Here is a 23003-nt window from a genome sequence, read left to right as displayed (position 1 = left end):
GCACCGACTAAATCATTAATACATCGCCATTCCTTAAAAAAATCGAGGAATTTACGGTCCTGTAATTTGGACTGTCATATTATTTTGAAAAGATACAAAAGAATGTAAAGCATACCATGCAAGATAGCGTACAAAATGGCCGTCAAAAATCTGACAATTACAATATAAATTATACTGCCTGATACTTAATTATTGGTATATTGGAAACTGCTGGTTGACATTTTCGTATAGAATATCTAAATTATTAAGAAAACGGTTATTTGTCTTCCATACATAAAACTAAATTATAATATCAGGTATAAGTACCATTCCGTAAACTGTAGTAGATCCCCAACAAATAAATTGCAATTGGGAAATAAAAATGGATTGTGCTAAATAACAAACATATGTTTACTAAATGTTGCGGCCTCACATTCTTTATTATACAATGAGACAAATTCCAGTATAATAATTACACTTTCATGTTTTACAATAAATGTCATTGCAATTATGTTCAAAGTTTGACATTTTGTGTTTTTTATGGAAGGGGAAAAAAGACGGGGCATTATATATTTATTTCGTTGTTTCGTTATTTTGTTTGTTATCCGAATGTCTCTACATTAGAGAATAACAAAAACTGCTATGAACATCCAATTTTTCAAGCTTACAAACTTTCAATTTAGACTTACATCAAGGAAACAACGTATAAGCATCATTTTATAATAATTACAGTGAATAATAGCGGCATATTAAGTTAGCATGCAAGTGCCACGTAAATAGAGAATGACGAACATATCCCAATAAAACATGTAAAATTATAAATAAACAAAATATGTATAGCAAAAACTTTTTTCCAGTAAACAAGCAATTCTGGCATATCAGTGTTGCATGTTTTTAGGCATAATTTCGATATAAAAAAACTAAGTGTATTTTCACTAGTAAACGAGATATTAGTGGAAAAGAAAACAAAGCAGCGTGTTTAATTTTTACTGCAAATAATTTATTGTGTAAGATTTCTGATACCAAACCCAGCAGCAGCGGTATAAATTATTATCACATATAAAAAATTACAGAAAGACCTGAATATAAGTAAGGTTTCCATTAATCAATTTAAAATTAGTTTAATAATATAAAGATTTTTTTAAAGTAAGTTACACGTCCAAATTATTAAATGGTTCAAAGGAGTTAATATTTCTCGGATATTTAAGATAATTATGTGAAACGTGCTCCTCCAATTAAACATCTTACACTGCTTTTAAAATTTCATTAATTCTCAAATGAAAAGCTACTTTAACACAGAAATTTACTTAATTATAAATGACTTATTATGTTTTGTCCAAAATAACGAGATTACCAAAATCGCTCACGATCCCGTAAACTCATGTCCGAAAGACACCAAATAAATAAAAAAAAAACCCGTCTTTTTCTGGTACTATGAGTAGATTATATACTTTCCTGTTTCAAACCAGAAGCCACCTCAGATATTAGACTTTAAGGAAAGGTTTTATATGCAATATAAATGTACTTCAACACATCAATTCGTACACACGTATACATCAAGTTGTAACTTGCAGAAATTGCAAAAAAAAAAAATTCGTTACAACATTACAAACAACAAATATCACCTAGTCTCCGGACAGCAACGCTACATTTCATGATATTATCTTAAACTTCTGTTTCATTTTGTAGCTACGTGCGGGGATTGCTTTTTTTGCCACAATGAATAACAAATTTGTCCTAGTTTCCGCAAACTAGATCCGCGTTTTGACCTGATAGTTGTTAGTGAAACTTAATAAGATACGTGAAAGGTACGTTGGAAATTTCTTCTTTTTTTTCGTCGATAATTGAAATATTTTATTGTTTTAAACTTAACATAACGAGTTTAGTCAAGTCATTCATTCATACATTTATTCATCAATATACTTCATAAATTAATTCATGCGTTTGTTCGTTTTATTTTTTTTTAATTTAATTAACGTAGCAATAATAATAACAAGTAGAGATTTTGATGCTAAAGCATCAAGTCGCCGGATAGAAAAATGATTGTATTATCATAGATATAAGAAAATATAAGTTTAATGGTTCAAGTATAAAAACAAGAAGAACAATGATTTGAGTAATGTTTAATTGCCACTGAGGCTTGTAAGGCAAGTGATATGCTGGTAATTCTTCTTGTAATTGTACTTTATACATATACTTTTGTACCATACATTGAAATCTGTATAGGTTACTAGTTCTGATTCAGATAATTACCCACAAATAATTACCGATCATCGAATATTTGCAAAGTGACTATGAAAATATATATGTTTAATTATTTCATGAAACAATACAATTTAACTGTAAAAGTGTTGTACATCATTATTATAAGCTATAGAAAAAATATATAATTTAGTTGAAATCAATACATGAATTCCCATCGTTACATACGATATACAAAAATTAACGTTTAATTGCCTTTCAGTGCGATAAACTATCAACACAAAGATATTTTATTTTTTTTCTATGTATCTAATACGATTCCGGACCCTAACGTCATACCGTTTTGGAAACCTGCGTGACGGAAACAGACGGAATATACCGAAATCAACGATTACCATTATATATTTCAATAAAGTGCCTCTTAAGCATAAAATTATTTTGGGATGTTCAACCTAAACTTAACTTTTGAATTTTCTTGTCGAAAGTTTGACAGAAAGGGCCAAGTTTAACCCGTTACCAAAAAGAAAGGAAAAGGTTTTGAAAATTTATTTTTAATGTGTAAAATATGAGTAAACAGGTTTTTCCAATGATATAAAGTATGAAACTGATTAATAAAAAAAATCCCTTATGTAATTATCTGTACAGAATTACAATGATTTGCATCTTATCAGCTACCACACCTTTTGCTTATCAGCAATCTGTTACTATTAATAGATTTTATAACGATATACAACATATATAAACATGTAGTCACGTGATTCTTACGAAAAGACCAGGGAGAATTTGTTTATAATTAGATAAGATAATGTAATATAATAGGTCTCATTAAATATAAACAACCAAATAATTTTAAAGTGTCATTTCAAATATAATTCATGATTTATATATTATAAAATAGCAATGCTTGACGCATAGAAAAAAAGTAAAAGTAACCCTAATATTCAATGACTGATCCTTTGGGGATACGTTATTGATTCATTTTATGAAAATTGTAATGTTGCTTTTTAAGATGTCAATATGTGCATATTTCATTTCACTGAGCAAAGTTATCATATGTTTGAATTTTTGAGATTACTGAAAAATAATTTTTGTCTTTAATTGTTCAATGATTGATATGCTTTTATTTTCAGATTTTAAGGGCTTCTCCTACCATAGGTATAATATTAAACTGTTACAAATATAGTCGCCGGTTTCTACCGGCGACTAATAATATTGTTAAAATACATAAAGTCTTTAGTTATAGCCTAAATTTCTTCACAATTTTAAAACATTTTATTCATATTTGTCTACTACTTCAACGAGCATCTTTTTAAGACATTTAAAGAACTCCACTGAGGCCCAAAGGTCTAAAACATAAAATTTTAAAATCTTACCTTGAACACTCAATACGGAAAAAAATATGAAAATGTACTTAAAATTAAATTTATTAAAATTAAATTTAACTTGATAAGTAGTACGTTTTTAAACCCGATTTAACATGTTAAATTAATCGCGATTAAACGCTTTTCTTTTCTTAGGTCATTTTACACGCCTAGAATAATCATTCTGGCACAAAAATGATTACTGGTACAAAATCTAAAAGAATAACCAAGTCTGTGAGATTGTCTCACTTTTTACCCCGCAAAAGACATGATTTTGTTGCACCGCGATAATATTTTCTTTGTAACTGTTCAATAATTACATATGGAAGAACAATATATGTTTTCTTACATATAAGACAAGTATATTATAGAGGAAACCCATCCACTGAATATTTGGAAGAATTTGCAATAGCAAATATCTGACATTTGTTAGCGGTTCAGCTCGGAATATCCGTTCCTGGGGTACCCGCTCATAAGAGGCAACTCAACGCGGCAAGCCACGTCACAGCCCAATGTACGGGTACGTCCGAGGGACAGATATATCCGGACTGCAACACGTGACAGATAATATTATTGTCGCATTGTCTCCGACAACGCCATGAATATGTTAGATTCTTAATGATTTAGAAAAAGTTAGTAAATTATAGAATACTCGTGTTAATACGTTCTTTACACCATTGTCACGCACAAAAGAAATGTGCATTATATTAATGACAGTCTCTTTCATTTAAACCCATCTGACCAATGAAATACACGTGTATTTTCATTTAGGTCGTGTGGGTCACCAATGTTACCTATTGCCTGTGTTTTCTCTCACTATTTGTACATTCAGGACGGAATCTTACATTTGCCCCCAACTGACCCACGACTTGCATTTTTTAGGCCGTGTGGGTCACTAAGGTTCCCGATTGTTTTTGTGGTTTTGTTTTCCATGATACATGAACGTGATAAACATGATGAAGATCACTTCGTGTGCATTTGCAATACATATGGTTGTTTACAGTTATATTTTTATATTCTTTGAATATATCTTTGAATATAGAATATTTCTTCTTTTGCACTTTTTCATGTTAGAAAAACATGGCATGAGCCACAAATAGCAGGTGTTATCTATGCATTAAAATGTATTGCTTTATATGCACATGTATAATTGTGGAAGTAAACATGGTAAACTAGTACTTCATAAGTAATTGGCAATTATTGTTCAGACCGAATGATGCAAATAATGGTATCTGTTCTTTAAAGTGTATTGTCTTTTGTATATTGCAGACAATAAACATGGTAAACGATTACTTGATAAGTAAATGGCGACTATATTAGTCATGCAGTTGATGCCAAAAATGCATTTTGTTCATTAGGAAGATGGGAAAAAATGCAAACTGTTCAATAAATTAAGCAACAATGAAGTCGTTCATTAGAATGAAGCAAAAATGCAATCTTTTCATTAGGATGATGCAAACGTGTCATCTGTTCATTAAAGTATGTTGCAAATTGTATAATGAATAAAATAAACAATGTAAACAATTAGAGAAGAAGGAAGCAAAAACATAATCGTTCATTAGAATGAGGCAAAAATGTCATCTGTTCATTAGAATGAAGCAAAATTGTCATCTGTTCATTGAAACACATTGCATTTTTGTATATTGAATAAAACAGAAATGGTAAACTAGAACTTGAAAAGTAAATGGCAATTATAGTTCAGTCTAAATGATTGAATAATGATATCTTTTCATTAAAGTGAATTACATTTTGTACATTGTAGAAAATAAACATGGCAAACGATTACTTGAAAAGTAAATGGCGACTATGGTTCAGGCTATATGATGTAAAACATAAAAACAAACTTTCAGGAGAGGACGTAAAAGAAAAGGAGTAAGTAAAAAAGGCAAAATTTGACACACACTTTTATTGAACGAAACATACATGTGTCTGTACTGACACTATGAGTAGTAAACAATATAAGGGTGGTTTCTGTATGCATAAAGACTTTCAATGATACCGATCGTTCGACAGCATATTAATTCCAATTACTGAAAACTTTTGGCGGAATCATGTTTACTACATTATATAGTCGGGCTTACAGAATCTAATTACATTTTGTATTTGTGACAAAGTTACGTTCATAGTTTTCTTTGATATCGGAACAGTATGTTTGAATAACAAGGACAAAAGTGTTATATTTTTATAGTACATCAACAGATACTTTAGCATTATTGTAGCATATTTTCAGCACATTTTTAGAAAATGCTGCACACGTCTTAACTTCTTTTAGGATATTTGAGTAATTACTTAATCCATTTTGTTTTGCCAATGTTTCCTTTGTAGAAAATGTTTGACTACTTTTCTTTTTTATTAAGGGAAAGATTTGCTGCGATTAACCATTTGGATCCAGAGCAAAAGAAAAAGGTTATTGAAACAATGGACAAATTGTTGTCAGAAAACGTATTCTATGGAAAACCTGGTCCAATTACTGAAGATGAGTTTGTTGAAATGCAGAACGACGACTTCAAGGCCGACAAAGATAAATATGTCGAAAAAAGAAGAAAATATTTTACCACAGTGTTTAGCATGGTAGATTTATGTGGAGAGGGTATTACAGAAGAAGAGTTTGTGAATGCCTTTAAGGCATTAGGCCATGATAATGTGTCTTTAGACAAGAAGTTCTTCCATGATTTTAAGCCAGTTGATGGAAAGATTCCAAGGAGCGTCTTCGTAGATGCTTTGGTTCAGTTTACAACTTGCGAAGACAGTTCAAAAGAAGACCTTGTGAAAACTGGTCTGGAGTCAGGTGTCTGATTGTGATCTTTGCGGACATAAAATATAGTTAGATTACATACCTTTGAAAGGAACGTTTCAGACAAATTATTTGTTCATTTAAAGATTTATAAAAAGGATAAAATATCTTTTTAAGAATATAAATATTCTGCAAGTATTATTTGTGTATCATTGTGTTTGTTACTGGTAAAAAAATAAAGACCATCAATATAAACTATGTTTTATTTTTATTCCTTAAGTTATGACACGATTTGTGCAGTACTTGTATATTAATTCAGACAAGAACCGTAAAATATATGGTGACACTTCAGACAAATTGTTAAACTATTGGTATACCTCCCCGTGTATTATTTAAGACAAAAACAAGCTCTTGCTAGAGAGCGTGCTTCTTTGTAAATAAATCATCATATCTAAAGTTGGCAAGAGTAGAGCACGTACACAGCATATGAAACAGACACATAAACCGCCCATGACCCATCCGATTCAACTTCATGTATAATCTTAGGAAAGTTTACTGCTTTTATTAAAATTCTTAAAATGATACTTAAATCTTTCGGTGAAGGTCTGTTACACATTTTGCAAATTGTTCCATAATTTAATGATAGACGTTGAAAATACGTGGATCTATACATAGCATAGTCAGTAACGTCATGTTGAAAATAACATTTATTTAGAAGACATAGAGTCAGAGGGTCATATGTTTCGACCCGTCATTTTAAGAGCAGTAAATTATTCCATTTATGACCTTTAAAATGATAAAATTTTATTAAAGCAAAGTTATGAAAATGTTAAAAGTTTTACCCTTTTTTTAATTTTTCACTTTTTGTAACTTGTTCTAACCAGTGCCCACAAATAATTTTCAGTGAATTGAAGAATTCTGAAGAATTAGAAGGATGAGTCTTCAAATATTCCTAAGTTTTCTGTTTTCCACCGTTTCTTGTACTTGTCGTGTTCTATTTAATCGAGGGTTATTGGAGACCGTAGACCGTCAATTAATATCTCCCGTACTCTTTTGAGTACGACTTTAGACGGCTTTTAAAGAAGACAACCCGAAGAACGATGAAAGGCACCCATTATTTTGATGAGTATGCACGGTATTTTACAAAAACTATTAAAGTTTTCTCCATAAAAACTTACAATGTACATAAATGTATCGCTAATGAAATCCTTTAAAATTTCACGAAGTCACAATTATGTCAAATTTATTTGCTAAACTTCACTGTTTTCGGACATTGATATTTTCGGACAAGTTAAACAATTGCTAGTGTGGCATATACCATACATTTGTTTGGTTATAACTTGTTCAGTTCACATTCTTTAGTTTGATGAGATTCAATATGTTGAAGAACCATGATATTTAATTGTGGTATAAGCCAGAAACTAATATGACACCTAATTTAATCAATTGGTCTCGATTATCAATCATTAAAATGTTAAAGTGCTAAACATTTTTTTATCCAAATGTTTGTTAAAGGTATTAAAGAAAAATGAAGTTTTTCTTGCTTAGAATCTTCAAAAAGAAAGATTAATTACCTTATTACACACTACTGTTTTCCCAAGATATTCTTTCAAAACCAAACACTGGTTACTTTGGGTAAACCTTGGGAGAGATTAAAGCATTTATTAATGAATTTATTTGTGACAAAAATGCAGGCAATACACCCATGAACACTTGATGTGAACTATGTAAATAACAGCGGTATATTGAGTGAAAAGATATGAGTTGTTTCCCTTGTCTTGGAGTAAAATGCTAAATGCCTGCTGCACAGCAAATGGGCCAATTGTGTTAGCATCTAAGTAAAAAAATAAAGTTAAACATACAAGTAAATATTTGCTTTTTTTTAAGAACCTTAGGATGTCTGTAACAATATTTTTGGAAAGAAAGGATAAGTTTTTGAATACTTTTTTTTCAAAATTTTACATCTTATGCAGACCGTGTTGGTAGGGGACGGATGTTACAAAGATATACTAAAAGTCTGAATATGTTAAAATTTATAATAAAAATTGTATGATTTCTCTTTATTTCATTAATATATTATGTATTTTGATAAGTGTCACAAAACTTTTTCAGAAAATTCATCTTAAATATATAATTATTTGCTTTCAAATTGTCTGTATTTTTCCCGAAAAATTAAATTTTCAAACATGATAGCAACAAAGTAAAGAAAACAAGGATAGGTACATCAATTCATACTTAAATGAAATTTGCAAACACATGTCTTATCAAACAGTGAAAATTATAGGACTTTCTAATGTATATATACTTGTCAGCTAATCCAGAAATGAATTGTATCAGGGGGACGGATGTTACATTTTTGGGGGGACGGATGTTACACTAGATGTTTAAAGCTCATAGTTCATCCTTTTTTTTTGGGTTTAATTTTCAAGGATTAACATTTCTAAGAGTATTATGCTTTGTATAGTACAATAAATGTAAAATAATTGAACAAATTATGAGAAAAATCATAGAAATATTCCTGACAATTATGGAGTTTCTTACTTTTTGCGATTCACAATGAAAAGTTGCATTGACTTGGTTTTCTTCCAGTTATCTTACATTTGAATGAACATTGACATGTTTGGATTAAAATAAGAACATTGCTAATGAAATAAAATAATGCTGGTTTCCAGATAATGCTTTAACAGTGTGATAAAGAAAGAATGGCATACCAATGGTACCTTTCTATATACGAAATCATTTACAAAATACTTTTGTTACATATAATTATAAGATTTATCTTTGTAAAAGATAATATGATACAGTGTGAAATAAATAAGAAGTTTTCAGATTGAAACATATGCAAGCCTAATTTCTCATTATTAAATACATAAATTATAAACAACTAAAAATTTTCATGAAAAAGATTTTAAATTGATGCAATTAAGTACTATCGATTTGATGAGATTTTAAGTAAATTAATGTGGAATGTCAGCTGCATTATCCAAAGATTTCATTTTGATTCAGTGTCATAAGCTCATTATTTCTAACTTTTAATAATTCTTTGTGTAAATATTTCAGTGTACATGAACTGCTTAACTTTGAACTAATTTGTCATTCAATAAAATTTATAGGTTCAAAATAATTTGCGAAGGGTTCATTTACAGACAAATTTTCACAATTATCCCAACTTTTACATTACAGGAATCCTTTACTTAAGATTTTCTTCCACTTTATTTATAATAACTAAATGGGTCAAATGGTAAGAAAATATGCTTGAATTTTGAAGAAAAAGGAAATTTAATCAGGGTATTGAATTATATTTCTTTATTTGTTTATTTTTTAATTGACTACATCTTTAGCCTGTAAAATTTTGAAGTTCAATAAATCCTTTGACTTAATTGATCTACAGCTTACTTAATGACAGGCCTTCTCTAACAGATATGGTAGTCCCTCCCACTGTTTTTAAGCATATGTACATCACCCTATATTGGCACCCCTACTGTTTTGTAATATATCACACTTCCCAATATACAATACACAGCTCCCAATATACAGCTCGTTAACTTCCAATAAAGTGCCAGCCCCATCTGTGTGTATATAGTTAGGATCCATATCCCACTGTTTTATGAGGGGCTGGGATAGATGTTTTGTTAACTATTCAAGACTAAAGAATTTATGTTTTAACAATTGACCAATTTTAATCAATAAGATACTTTCAACATCTCTATCGTATGCACCTCTTCTGTATATCCTGTTTTGGATTTTGTGTTTGTTTCTTTTTAGTTATTTTTATGCCCCCACAATGTGGGAGCATATAGCGTTGCACTTGTCCATCCGTCAGTCGGTCCGTCCGTCCGTACATCCCGAAATCTTGTGAACGCAACTCCTCTTAAACCGGATGGCAGATTTTGCTTAAACTTACAGGGATGAACAACCTTAATGTGTAGATGGTAGTAAAGGAAGGAATTTTTGCTGCGACCAAATTTAACAGAATTATGGCCCTTTGTTGATTTTTTCACTATATACTATGTAGAAATTTTGTGAATGCAACTCCTCTTAAACCGGATGGCAGATTTTGCTTAAACTTCCAGGGATGAACAACCTTAATGTGTAGATGGTAGTAAAGGAAGGAATTTTTGCTGCGACCAAATTTAACAGAATTATGGCCCTTTGTTGATTTTTTCACTATATACTATGTAGAAATTTTGTGAACGCAACTCCTCTTAAACCGAATGGCAGATTTTGCTTAAACTTACAGGGATGAACAACCTTAATGTGTAGATGGCAGCAAAGGAAGGAATTTTTGCTGCGACCAAATTTAACAGAATTATGGCCCTTTGTTGATTTTTTCAATAGATACTATGTAGAAATTTTGTGAACGCAACTCCTCTTAAACCGAATGGCAGATTTTGCTTAAACTTACAGGGATGAACAACCTTAATGTGTAGATGGTAGTAAAGGAAGGAATTTTTGCTGCGACCAAATTTAAGAGAATTATGGCCCTTTGTTGATTTTTTCACTATATACTATGTAGAAATTTTGTGAACGCAACTCCTCTTAAACCGGACGGCAGATTTTGCTTAAACTTACAGGGATGAACAACCTTAAGGTGTAGATGGTAGTAAAGGAAGGAATTTTTGCTGCGACGAAATTTAACAGAATTATGGCCCTTTGTTGATTTTTTCACTATATACTATGTAGAAATTTTGTGAATGCAACTCCTCTTAAACCGGATGGCAGATTTTGCTTAAACTTCCAGGGATGAACAACCTTAATGTGTAGATGGTAGTAAAGGAAGGAATTTTTGCTGCGACCAAATTTAACAGAATTATGGCCCTTTGTTGATTTTTCACTATATACTATGTAGAAATTTTGTGAATGCAACTCCTCTTAAACCGAATGGCAGATTTTGCTTAAACTTCCAGGGATGAACAACCTTAAGGTGTAGATGGTAGTAAAGGAAGGAATTTTTGCTGCGACCTAATTTTACAGAATTATGGCCCTTTGTTGATTTTTAGTTTTCAACTTGTGGCACATGTAGTCCAAAAAATATTTGACCTAGAGTCATAAGATTGACAGAACAGTGGCGTGTGGGGGCATCCGTGTCCTATGGACATATTTCTAGTTTTTAATAGTATTTTATTGTTGTGTGAAACATTCGTATACAGTTGCAAAACTTACAACTTCTCTATCATGCATCATAAGAACAAGATAAGTTTAGTATTTCTGTAAAAAAAATCATTAATTCATTAGTTCATTTCTGTAACATCCGTCCCCTTCTGTACCCTTACTTTGAAAACACAGAATAACAAAAGATTATATTTATTATAAATTTCATATAAGTTTAAATACTATTTAAATAAACTTATAGGCCAATTTTATGTTTAAAAATAACATATTAACTTTATTTCAAAGTAACTAATTTTATTTTCATAGCAAAATATACTGATTTTTTTTTCAAAATAAAGGAATTTGGTGTTCACAAATAATAATTTTTATATAAATACATCATTTCAGTCCTTTAATTCTGTTATTTCTTCATTTTTCATTGTAACTTTGGTGTTTTAGTGTAAAATTCCCTTTTCAATTACAGTTTATGTGGGATTTAATAACCACCTTACATAGGGGGACGGATGTTACAGGGATGGACGTTACAGACAACTTTTACATTATTGTATTTTTTTCTTTTTCTCATTTACATAGAAATTGGCAATTTTTGTAACATTTTCATAGTAAGACTATCAATAAGCACCAGTAACATTGTTTTTTATGAGTATTGTTTTAAAATTGGATATTTTATGAGAGGGGGACGGACGTTACAGTTTTTTCATCACAAATTTTTTTTTCACCACCATAATGCATACTATGGTAATATTGTTTCAAAATTTGTTTTGAAAACACTTTACATATGTCTTTAATCCATATTTCATTAGATTAAGACCATAAAGTACTATTTTATTTGTAATTGCTTAAAGGTATACTTGTTTAATTAACAACTGAATTTTGAAAAAACTGATGCATTACAAAAGTCTGATTTTACTAAAATCATCTTAATGATAAAAACTAGGATGATGTATACCAAGTATTATATATCATTGGAAAGGTAATAAAATTATCTATGTGCATGTAAAAAAATTGAAGAGATAAATTAGAACAGATAATAGTGGTGTTAATTCTAAAAACACCAAAAAATCAGATGCTAACAACACATTACATGTAAAAATGGGCATTTTTAGGGTATAAAAATGTCTGTATCTTTATTTTGGGTAATGCTATCATAAAAAACTTTTGGGCACATTTGCTTCATAGTAAGTCCTTTGTAAAAACACAAAAAAGTAACTGCAAATTAGAGCTGTCATCGATATCGACAATATCGATGTATCGTTGATATTTTTTTGCCGATCAATAATCGATACACATTTTAAAAAATCGATACTTTTGACTTATAAATTAAATGTCTAGAAATTATAAAATTCACTCAAAATATATACAGAAGCAGTTATTTATATCTAATGTTATGCTTTTGTTATATAGTGGAATTATTTCATAGCAATGGTGACAAAAAATATTGTCTGGAAAAAATCATGCAGTGGACAAGACACTGTACAGAACATGTTTTTGACTGAAATCATTTAAACAGGTATGAAAGTGAATGACAGACAAGTGAGTATAGGATATTATCAATATATCGGTGTATCGTTGGTTTTAGTCACTTGATATCGATATATCGTTGATATGCTTTGCATTGAATCAATGACAGCTCTACTGCAAATGCAATAATTTTTTTTTGTGTTTTTCATGTGTTTTTGAAAAATTGGCCCATTTACTGTGCAGCAGGCATAAAACAATACAAATTTAAACTGTTTTTAAACTGCTAGTTTCTTGTGATTTAACGTCCGATTTTAAAATTTATTACACCAATTGAAAGCTTTGGAACTTAGCTTCACAACAGTATACTTCAACATATCTTTCACACTAAAGTATTTAAATTAACTGTTAAACCTACCATATATGTCAGAACATTTTACATACGATTTATACAATGAGATATGCAATCTTTACTCGCAATTTTACTGATAGAATAGCCTTTCTTCTGCTAGTTCGGAAAGCGTTTATCTGTGTATTACTGACAAAAGTCAGAATCAAAATTCAGAATCATTTTGGTCTGAATGTCTTGTTCACAGTGTTGGACCCTTTATCAGCCTTATCTAGCATTACCTATTTTTAATTTTGAGACTCTATTATTATTATTTTCTTTCATGATGAGAATGATGTTGTTTTTTTTCCCACAAAATCTGAAAAGATTAATATTGCTATATAGCATCAGCATCATGGTATTTTATGTTATCTTTAGGAAAAACTATTTCTCTGTTAAAAGAGGAAAAAAATCAGTCAATGAATTATCTTAAATATTTTCTCATACTTAATTCCCCCTGTTGTACTTTCTATTTTACCAAAGTCTAACTACCATTTGTTCAAGCAGGGAAAGGGTAAATTGGCTTTATTTATTGCGTAATTATTTTACAGGAGAATAGGAATTATATTGGGATATTCTATTTGAAGAGAGCTATTTTTGTATTGTTCAGATTTCAGTATTTAATTTGTTACACAACACTTCAAGTTGCTGTTTGATATGTTTATCAATAATGTTTTTTTTCTTTCACTATTTGTAGGGATGGTATGGAAAAATTAGAATTATGGCAGAAGAAGATCTGATCAAAGTTGTTACACAGAAAGTATGAATGTCAAATGTTGAATTATTGTAATAGAAGATATAAGAAATGAATAATCAAGGTAATTTTCCAAATTTTCCCACTCTGAACCCAGGACAAATGGCTGGTCAGAATATGCAGCAGATGATGGGTGGGGGAAATGCCAATAACCCCTTGATGAACATGTTTCAAAATAATTTACAAGGAATGAACCAACAACAGAGGGCCATTTTCTTTGAAAATTTCCAGCGCAACTTTCAGATGATGCAACAACAGTCTAACAGTGGTCCTCCTTTGCAGCAACAAGGTTCAATGGGCAATATGAATCAAGGATTACATAATCAAATGTTACAAGAATTCATGAGAATGCAGGGGAATTCCCAAGTTCAAGGAATGATGGGACAGTCTCAGAATGCTATGGGAAGTCAGAATCCACAAGCACAGGGAATGATGGAACAGTTGCAGGGTATTATGGGAAGTGGGAATTCCCAAGTTCAAGGAATGATGGGACAGTCTCAGAGTGCTATGGGATGTCAGAATCCCCAAGCACAGGGAATGATGGAACAGTTGCAGGGTATTATGGGAAGTGGGAATTCCCAAGTTCAAGGAATGATGGGACAGTCTCAGAGTACTATGGGAAGTCGGAATCTCCAAGCACAGGGAATGATGGAACAGTCGCAGGGTATTATGGGAAGTGGAAATTCCCAAAATCAAGGAATGATGGGCCAGTCTCAGAGTGCTATGGGAAGTTGGAATCCCCAAGCACAGAGAATGATGGGACAGTCTCAAGGAAATACAGGAACTGGAAATTCCCAAATAATGGGCATGCAGCCTGGTGTGAGCAGGCAGCAAGGTCTACAACATGGTTTGATTGGGAACCAAAGCACAATCAGTGCTCATATTATGGCACAACAGTCAGGAGGGAATCAGAGACAACTACATCAGTCAGTAAGTGGTGGTAATAAATTGACAAATATTCAGGGTACGGCCCATCAATATAGCATTGACAAAACAAATGTGAGGCAAGGTGTAACACAAAATAGAAACACTATGCCTTCAGCAACCGAAGGTCACAGTTTAACCGTTAGTCAAAGTCCATTTGTGTACACAAAAAGTACTGGACAAGCATCTTTATCAAATGAGGTGAAACAGACTTTAAATGAGCCTCCAAGACTGAAGAGTATTTTGAAGAACTCTAAGGGTGTGGCTAGAGAAGCCAAAAGTGCTAGTGTTTCCTCAAGTGGAAAACAAACATTGAGTTCAGTTCAGGAGAAGGCTGAGAAGTTGAAAGAAATGCTAAAGACATATTTGTATCCTGAAGATGATACTACATCTAGCAAAGATCCAATAAAAAAACAGACTGGTATTATGCCTGGCAGTAAAGGACAGACTGTACATCCTAATAAATCAAATACTAGAACCAGTCCATTTCCTGCAAGGTCTATAGCCTCTAACTCAAAACATGAGGCAAATGTTACAAACTCTAGGACAGCTACACCTATCAAGGGTCAGATTAATGTAGTTTCTAAAGTTTCTTCAACTCAATCAAAGCCTTCTCGTGTTACTGATAAGTCCGCTCAACAGAGTAAGGTTGAAGGTCGAAGTATTCCGACGTTGGTGTCATCAGGGTCAAGGACTCATAAGGACGTGGCTGGAAAGAGAAAAGCTGAATTAACTTCAACAACACAAGTAAAAAAGGCCAAGGTGACAGACTTAGAAGGTAAGACTAAGAATGATAAATTTTATATTTATGATAAAGTGCCTTGTTTACATAAAATGTAAATTTCTAAAAAAAAATATAAAAGGGACTCCACATTACAGGACTGGTAATATTTTCTGAGATTTTTATACCATTTAAGGAGACGAGATTTGCATGAATGTGTAATTTTGTGATAAAATATTTATACTGGGGATGGTTAAATATTGGTTAAACTTGGAGTATTTGTTAACTATATTTCGCATTTGAAATGCATTTCGGAAGGGTTAATAATCCTGAAAGTTTAATCATTTTTGCATAATTATTTCTCTTTTTTTTTATTTAAAATTAGTCATTTTGTGAGAATATTTGCCTTTTTCAAAATTTCTTGAAGGTATTTAAATCAAACCTGATGTATCTGTTCACTACCATGAGCAGATAAGCCTCCCAAAATGTTGCAGAACTATGATACCTTTTTCTACTTTGCTTTTTTTTTACACAATCCTGCAGTGATAAGTTGGTTTGTCCTTTTTGTCGTTTCATGTTATAATGTAAATATTTGATGTTATGAATATAAGATATACGACTCTATATTAAGTTATTAAGTAATGTAAGAACTGTTTAAATTTACAGATGAAGATCCAGAATATGTGCAAGCCCAAGTGTACATCAGCAATATACCACATGATACGTCAAAGGTGAGTTATTTAAAGTCTCTATAAAATGGTGCTAGGATACATTGACACTTAACCTGCTAGTATCAAAACTGACATTTTAACCTTTGCCACCAGTATAGAGCCAGGTCAGCCTGCACATCTGTTCAGTTTGACCAGGCTCTATACTGTTGGTAAACTACATGTTACTTAAAAATTTTATATCAATATTTCTAAAATTGATAATGGACAGTTTCAAATATGAAAGCTAAGAAATTCGTTATGTTAATGGATAAACAGTATAAAGCTATATCGTATGAAATATTTCTATATAATTTATCAGCAGTAAAATCATAATGTTTCCATAATCTCAATGTTGATTATTGAAAGAGTTGTTACAAAGAATGTATTTAAAACACATGAATATTGTATGTAAACAAAATAAAATGTTCTGGAACAAAATATAATGTCGCTATTTTAAGTAAGGTTTTATCTGCAAGCAATGATTTTTTGCATGCTCCATAATAAGGCAGTTGCATACTTGCATTTTGAATGCATTCTTTTGTAAAATTCAACATCAATTTTTACAGCAGATATATTCAATGCTTTATACATTTAAACTAACACAGTGTTATGGTTTCTTTTACAGGTAATGATTTTGGATATTTTGCGACATTACAACTTTGAGTCACCACAAGTTTGGATGGGTAGACATACCAGTAAAAAGGATAAGATGTGAGTACTAGTATCACTACCGTACATTCCAGACAATAGGCTGCACCCATTCAAAATTACCTTTTAGTAAATAAAAATGATGGTTAAACCGTTCGGGCACATAGGCTGCAATCCATATTCCAGATTTATATATAACAGTAAACATTTTCAGACAAAATAATGACTTGCTTTAAGGATTAGCGGTCATATATGTTGTTTCAGTGACTAGATCATAAAGACTCGCAATAGTAAGTATTTATGAGCTGTTCTCATACCGTCAAATTTTTATTGTACAATACCATAAAATAAACAGTCAGTGGTGTATAAAGGTATCTTAATTCAATCATATTATGTTGTTTTAATGTGATTTTCAGTTGTCTGAAAAACAAGCAAAATGTCCTAAAAGTTCTGAAATTGTGATCTCATGGACATTTTGACACACAAAAAATAATATACTCTTATACAATATGAATTTCTTTAGTTGAAAATTACAGTATTTTCATCAGAAAACTTGGTCCATTTATTTTACAGTTGTGCATTTGTGAAGCTGCCCTCGCTGAAGGACTCTAAAAGGGTGATTGCAGAGATGAAAGGGTTTCCCTATAAAGGAAAAGAGATGGAGATACGATTTAGTGCCGCGGCAGATTTTATTGATTACACAGTAGCTAACGCTGGTTAGTGACCATGAACTTTAAATAAGAAATCTGGTATCTGCGAGTACACAATACAATTTCTCTTTGCCATGATAATGTAATACCATTAATATGCAGGTACCTGATGTATCCATGATTAAAAGATAATTGCCTGTGTGGCTAAGTTATAAAGGTTGCATATTTCATATTGTTTGCCCACACTGTTGAGGGTGTGAATCCACCAGGGACTTAAAATTTTTACATGTGAAATAGCAATCGAGCCCATTTAACAGAGGGCGGGTGGATCTAAACAAGTACCCACTGATGCATATAGGGGCACCTGAGATCTTCTACATTATGATGATCTTAACAGTGTTGCTTTGACTTAAAAACTTTAACCCTTTAGGCCTACTCCTAAACACCCAATTTCCAGCCACCTACACCAAAGAAAAAGAAAAAAACAGATATAAAGGATACATTCATTTAACATTGACTAATCAGGCATATTAAAATGACCTGTTATTATTGCAACTTTTATGCCTCATTAACAAACATATGACATGGGTATATAAAAGATATTCTGTTGCATAAGTGGAAGATTATGCTTTATGCTTTATCTAATTATATTTTAACTTGAGATTCAGAAATACATATATATGGATTGTTTTTCTTTTTAGGCACATCACTGTCAGCACAAGTCAGTGAAATAGCTGCACCTTCATCAAATATTGGAAGTAGGGGTGTGGTATCAGTGTCCTCACAGCTTCCTGTGGCCTATCCTATTAGGAGTGGAGGCGTGGCTTCAGTGTCCTCACACCACCCAGTGGCCTATTCAGCTCCTCCCACTGACACAACGGTTGCCACCCCTGCAGTCCTGCATTCTGTATCAGGTATGGTTATGACAAAAAAAAATATTTTTTTTATTCTAAATTAAGTTTTAAACTTTCTTTAGTCTTTTTTTATGGTAAAACTTTTGTAAAGTATCACTTCCTGACAACATCTTTTTCTTGCAATGCTTCTCAAGGAGAATTAAAAGCACATCAAGGGATAGATTTTCAGTGATTTATTTTTGCATCAAATAAAGGCAGAACATAGGCTTTTTCTGCATTTAAAAAACTGTTATAAATTCCATATTAGATCTTTAAAAAATCCCAAATTTTCTGAAGTAGTACTCGACATATTCATATTTCCACTGGCAGAATATACTTTGAACAACTTGTAATTTTCAGGTTCTGCAATCCCTGTACAAACAATTCCCACTTATCCTCCCATTGTTCATGCAGTAGAAAGTGTCCCTTCGTACCCACCTCCGGTTGTACATCCAGTAGAGAATATTCCAGCTTATTCTCAGGTAGTTCATACGGTGTATCATGGAGTGCCGCCACCAGCTCAAGAAGTATTTACAGAACATGTTGTACAGTATCCAGATAGGCTATATGGTGATACAGATATACCTTCCAGAAAAAACACAGATAATTACAGTGAAGGTAGACAAGCTTTAACTTTATATGCTTGTTGATGTAGTACTAAAATACATCAGTGATATATTAGTCATAGCCCACTGTTTTTCAAATGAGTGATACTTGTATATGGAATTATAATTCTGTGCTTTAGAATAAAAGATAACTCAAAGTAGATTGTGCAATGGAAAGATTTTCAGACTACATACATGCAGATTTTGAGGAAGGTTGTCCCTTTTAAAGAAAATTTTGTGTTCATAAATTGCTATAAAGCCATTCTTTTATGAGAATTAATAATGTAATTAAAGTGTATAGATCTACAATGGGCACACTTTCTATAAGTATTTCAAATATTGATAAAATCAGTAGAGATGTGTCATTTTGATGTTCTTAGAAATTGTTGCTTGAAAATAGAAATGTTCATGAACTTCTAAGCGATTTAAAATGAACATTTATATGATGGAAAATGATATTTTGTTCTAGAAATAATAGATCATGTATATCTCACTTGCCAACAACTTCCATCTATAATTCTCTCATAGTTTGTTGTTATGTCTAATACTATTGTATTACAGACCTTCCATTATAGACCAATGTACTTTAAGATAAAAGATTGTCAGATTTTTTATTTAATCTTCAGGTTCATACCACAGAGACTATAGACGGTCTTTATCTCCAAGAGACGGACGAAGACACAGTCCACGTTATTCCCCAAGAAGAGATAGTCATGGCAGTCCACATAGATCATCAAGTAGAGATAGGCGATTGAGTCCCGACTTTCCATCAAGGGGTCGGCATTCTAGCCTTGGATACTCTCCGCACAGAAGGTACTCTAGGAGTCCAGATTTAAGGCAAAATCCCGATCCGCACGTGTACAGGCGGAGTAGATCTCGAAGTCCTTTCAGCTCTCACAGTAGAGACCGAAGGCGAAGCAGATCTCATAGTCCTTTCAGTACTCATAGCAGAGATCATGGGTTTGTTTCTTACCGTAGAAGCAGAAGTATTTCTCCGGGATATTCAGCGGGACACTATAGATCAGAGAAATTGCCGCTAGATGACAGATATTCAATAAGAGATCATGGAAGTTCACTTGACTTCCCTGATGGAAGAGGTCGAAGGTCAAGTTTATCACCTGATAGAAGGTATCAAGACTCAAACTATAGAGGCGGTAGTATGGACGCGTCATTCAGAGTATCTGACGTGGCTGATCGCAGTGTCTCAGAAATGTTTCTGGTACATGTTGAAAAATTGCCAGCTGATATTAAAGATGTAAGTAAACATGTATGTTTTCAAAGTTCATTAAAGGTTATTTCATAAAAAAAACCAACTGAATTAACTTTGATTAAACTTCCCATTTTCCATGGTTGAATACTTTGTTGAAATTTATGTTTAAACTTTAAAGTAATTTTGATTGTTATTTCTCGTGAAACATGATTGTTATTTATCATATCTTTAAGGATCATGAAAGTAATGTTAAGGAATTTTATAACAATGTCTTTGTATTCAGTTATGTTTTGGCCTTTTTGCTTAAACAAAGCTTTTATGTTTGAATATTATTTTGATATTCATTTAAGTAATGTCAAAAACACAAGTGCATTTGACCTAGAACTAACAGCAATTATGACTTACCTATAGAGTGATCTATATTTTGTAACCTTAGTGCAATAACAGGGAAACAGGTACTGTTTCATTGTAAAAGCTAACCTGTTAGTGCACTAAATTTATGACAAAATTTAATTTTATTGTTTTACAGGTGACTTCTGTATTTTAGCGATTTGCTTTTACAGTTAAAATGGATTTGTTATCAATTGAATTGCAGACTTGATTTAATTGAGTCTGTACATGAGGGATAATGAAAAAGTGCAACATCCCACAGGTCCCCTAGCACCAGCTTGAGAGGTACTCAATTTTCAGTATAATAACATAGATGTATAAATTTTTCAGAGTGAGCTTGAGTCATTATTACAGACATACCTGTATGACAATGTACGACTTACAGTACGGGATGGTAATGCTGTCGCAGATGTCAGGGTAGCATCGTCCGGACAAGCTAAAATAATGACCCATGAGCTGGACGGGCGTAGATTTATGGGCACAGAGTTGGGGGTGGACTGGTCCAGGGATTCTTCAATAAGAGGTGAGAGTTTTTTCGGTCAGTCTTCACTTAAGTTTTGACGGTGGCCATTCACTGTATGAGCAGTATATATATGTATATGTGCATGAGATATTGTCTACATTATTCTTTCACCATGGATTCTCAAAATTATTAGTCAAGGGCAAAAATCAGACATTAAGCTCAAAGGTCATGGTCATACTTGTAGGTCAAAGGTAAAAGTGGAGCATTTTGCTTGTCCACTCGGTAACATTGCCATGGATTGAGGTATTCTTACATATCATGTCACAAATGTCTGGTACAAGCACCAAAATGATGACCACCCTAAAATCAATGTCATTTTAGGTTCAACAGTTAAAAACAGTAATTCACTTTTGCTTGAACAGGTTGTGAAATAATTGGGAACAGGTTGTGTCAGTTTTAATTAAATATGAGGCCTTAATATTTAGGGGACGTTTTTATTTTATCCTTTATGTCAGTTATCATCATATATTGCAGAGAGGGAAGATAGACTTAGCGGTATGGATATTGTAGCAGGTCATTCAGGTGTAAGAGATATGGTACCTGACTTGGAACAATCAAGATCATTTAATAGAGAAAGGTCAAAAAGGTCACCTGAAAGAGACAGGTTGCAAAGGTCACCAGAAAGAGGCAGGTCACAAAGGTCACCAGAAAGAAGCAGGTCGCTTAGGTCACCAGAAAGAGACGGGTCAAAAAGGTCACCAGAAAGAGGCAGGTCAAAAAGGTCACCAGAAAGAGGCAGGTCAAAAAGGTCACCAGAAAGAGACAGGTCAAGAAGGTCACCAGATTTGAATAGGTCACAAAGGTCACCAAAAAGGGATAGATTGCGGAGGTCATCAGAAAGGGACAGGTCAAAAAGGTCACCAGGACGTGATGTAGGAGCCAGACCTGGAGAAAGTGCTAAAAAGGATTGGGTCGAAGGACAAGAAAAAACTTTCTTCCAAATTACATAGATCTTTTTTACCCCAATGTAAAAACTTGGTAGGTCAATCTATTCAGACAGGTTCCCATAGGATAGTTTAATTTTAAAAAACTTTAAAACTAAATTTTTATGTGCTTTTTAAATTCCCAAAAAATATTTTAATGTAAAAAAAAAATTAAACAAGTTCTCTGTTTAGATACACCCTCCAATGTAAATACAAGTGTAAATTCATGTTAACTGGAAGAATTATTGACAGTTAACCTAATTGTCTGCAGTATTTGACAAAACAAAATACATTCAAGTAATGACATTTACATGTGTTCTTAACATTTATTTTTCTATTTGATAGATTTATTTTTATGCCCCCACAATGTGGGAGCATATAGCGTTGCACTTGTCCGTCCGTCCGTCCGTCAGTCCGTCCGTCAGTCCGTCCGTACGTCCCGAAATCTTGTGAACGCAACTCCTCTTAAACCGGATGGCAGATTTTGCTTAAACTTACAGGGATGAACAACCTTAATGTGTAGATGGTAGTAAAGGAAGGAATTTTCGCTGCGACCAAATTTAACAGAATTATGGCCCTTTGTTGATTTTTTCACTAGATACTATGTAGAAATTTTGTGAACGCAACTCCTCTTAAACCGGATGGCAGATTTTGCTTAAACTTACAGGGATTGAACAAGCTTAAGGTGTAGATGGTAGTAAAGGAAGGAATTTTCGCTGCGACCAAATTTAACAGAATTATGGCCCTTTGTTGATTTTTTCACTATATACTAGTAGAAATTTTGTGAACACAACTCCTCTTAAACCGGATGGCAGATT

General features: G+C 32.4%; 2 protein-coding genes across 2 annotated transcripts; both read left to right on the top strand.

Moving 5' to 3' along the window:
* The first annotated feature begins 1639 nt into the window (after positions 1 to 1639).
* On the top strand, positions 1640 to 6425 carry LOC132713655 (sarcoplasmic calcium-binding protein-like). The gene is made up of 3 exons (XM_060696304.1): positions 1640 to 1787; positions 5305 to 5414; positions 5900 to 6425. The coding sequence occupies exons 2-3, from the start codon at positions 5314 to 5316 to the stop codon at positions 6336 to 6338; spliced, it is 540 nt and encodes a 179-aa protein (XP_060552287.1). The 5' UTR covers positions 1640 to 1787; positions 5305 to 5313; the 3' UTR covers positions 6339 to 6425.
* An 882-nt stretch (positions 6426 to 7307) lies between these two features.
* Positions 7308 to 22212, top strand: LOC132713663 (uncharacterized). The gene is made up of 10 exons (XM_060696313.1): positions 7308 to 7402; positions 13932 to 15690; positions 16300 to 16364; positions 16969 to 17054; positions 17565 to 17707; positions 18343 to 18555; positions 18895 to 19152; positions 19766 to 20394; positions 21070 to 21262; positions 21737 to 22212. Exons 2-10 carry the CDS (start codon positions 14040 to 14042, stop codon positions 22210 to 22212), a joined length of 3714 nt encoding a protein of 1237 aa, XP_060552296.1. The 5' UTR covers positions 7308 to 7402; positions 13932 to 14039.
* The last annotated feature ends 791 nt before the right edge of the window (positions 22213 to 23003 follow it).

This window comes from Ruditapes philippinarum, unplaced genomic scaffold (assembly GCF_026571515.1).
Source record: "Ruditapes philippinarum isolate M1 unplaced genomic scaffold, ASM2657151v2 ctg304_1_1_1_1, whole genome shotgun sequence".
In the NCBI taxonomy this organism is placed as follows: domain Eukaryota; kingdom Metazoa; phylum Mollusca; class Bivalvia; order Venerida; family Veneridae; genus Ruditapes; species Ruditapes philippinarum.
The sequence above is the reverse complement of the archived record's forward strand: the minus strand, read 5'-3'. Positions and strand labels throughout refer to the sequence as shown.

What these genes read in the sequence shown, in the direction of transcription:
- LOC132713655 (XM_060696304.1), top strand. Translation starts at nt 5,314, where the DNA reads ATGGCAAACGATTACTTGAAAAGTAAATGGCGACTATGGTTCAGGCTA. An exon ending in GAGGACGTAAAAGAAAAGGA is followed by an intron (nt 5,415 to 5,899) that starts GTAAGTAAAAAA and finishes TTTTTTATTAAG; the next exon opens with GGAAAGATTTGCTGCGATTA.
- LOC132713663 (XM_060696313.1), top strand. Translation starts at nt 14,040, where the DNA reads ATGAATAATCAAGGTAATTTTCCAAATTTTCCCACTCTGAACCCAGGA. An exon ending in CAAGGTGACAGACTTAGAAG is followed by an intron (nt 15,691 to 16,299) that starts GTAAGACTAAGA and finishes TTAAATTTACAG; the next exon opens with ATGAAGATCCAGAATATGTG. An exon ending in AGTCCTGCATTCTGTATCAG is followed by an intron (nt 18,556 to 18,894) that starts GTATGGTTATGA and finishes TGTAATTTTCAG; the next exon opens with GTTCTGCAATCCCTGTACAA.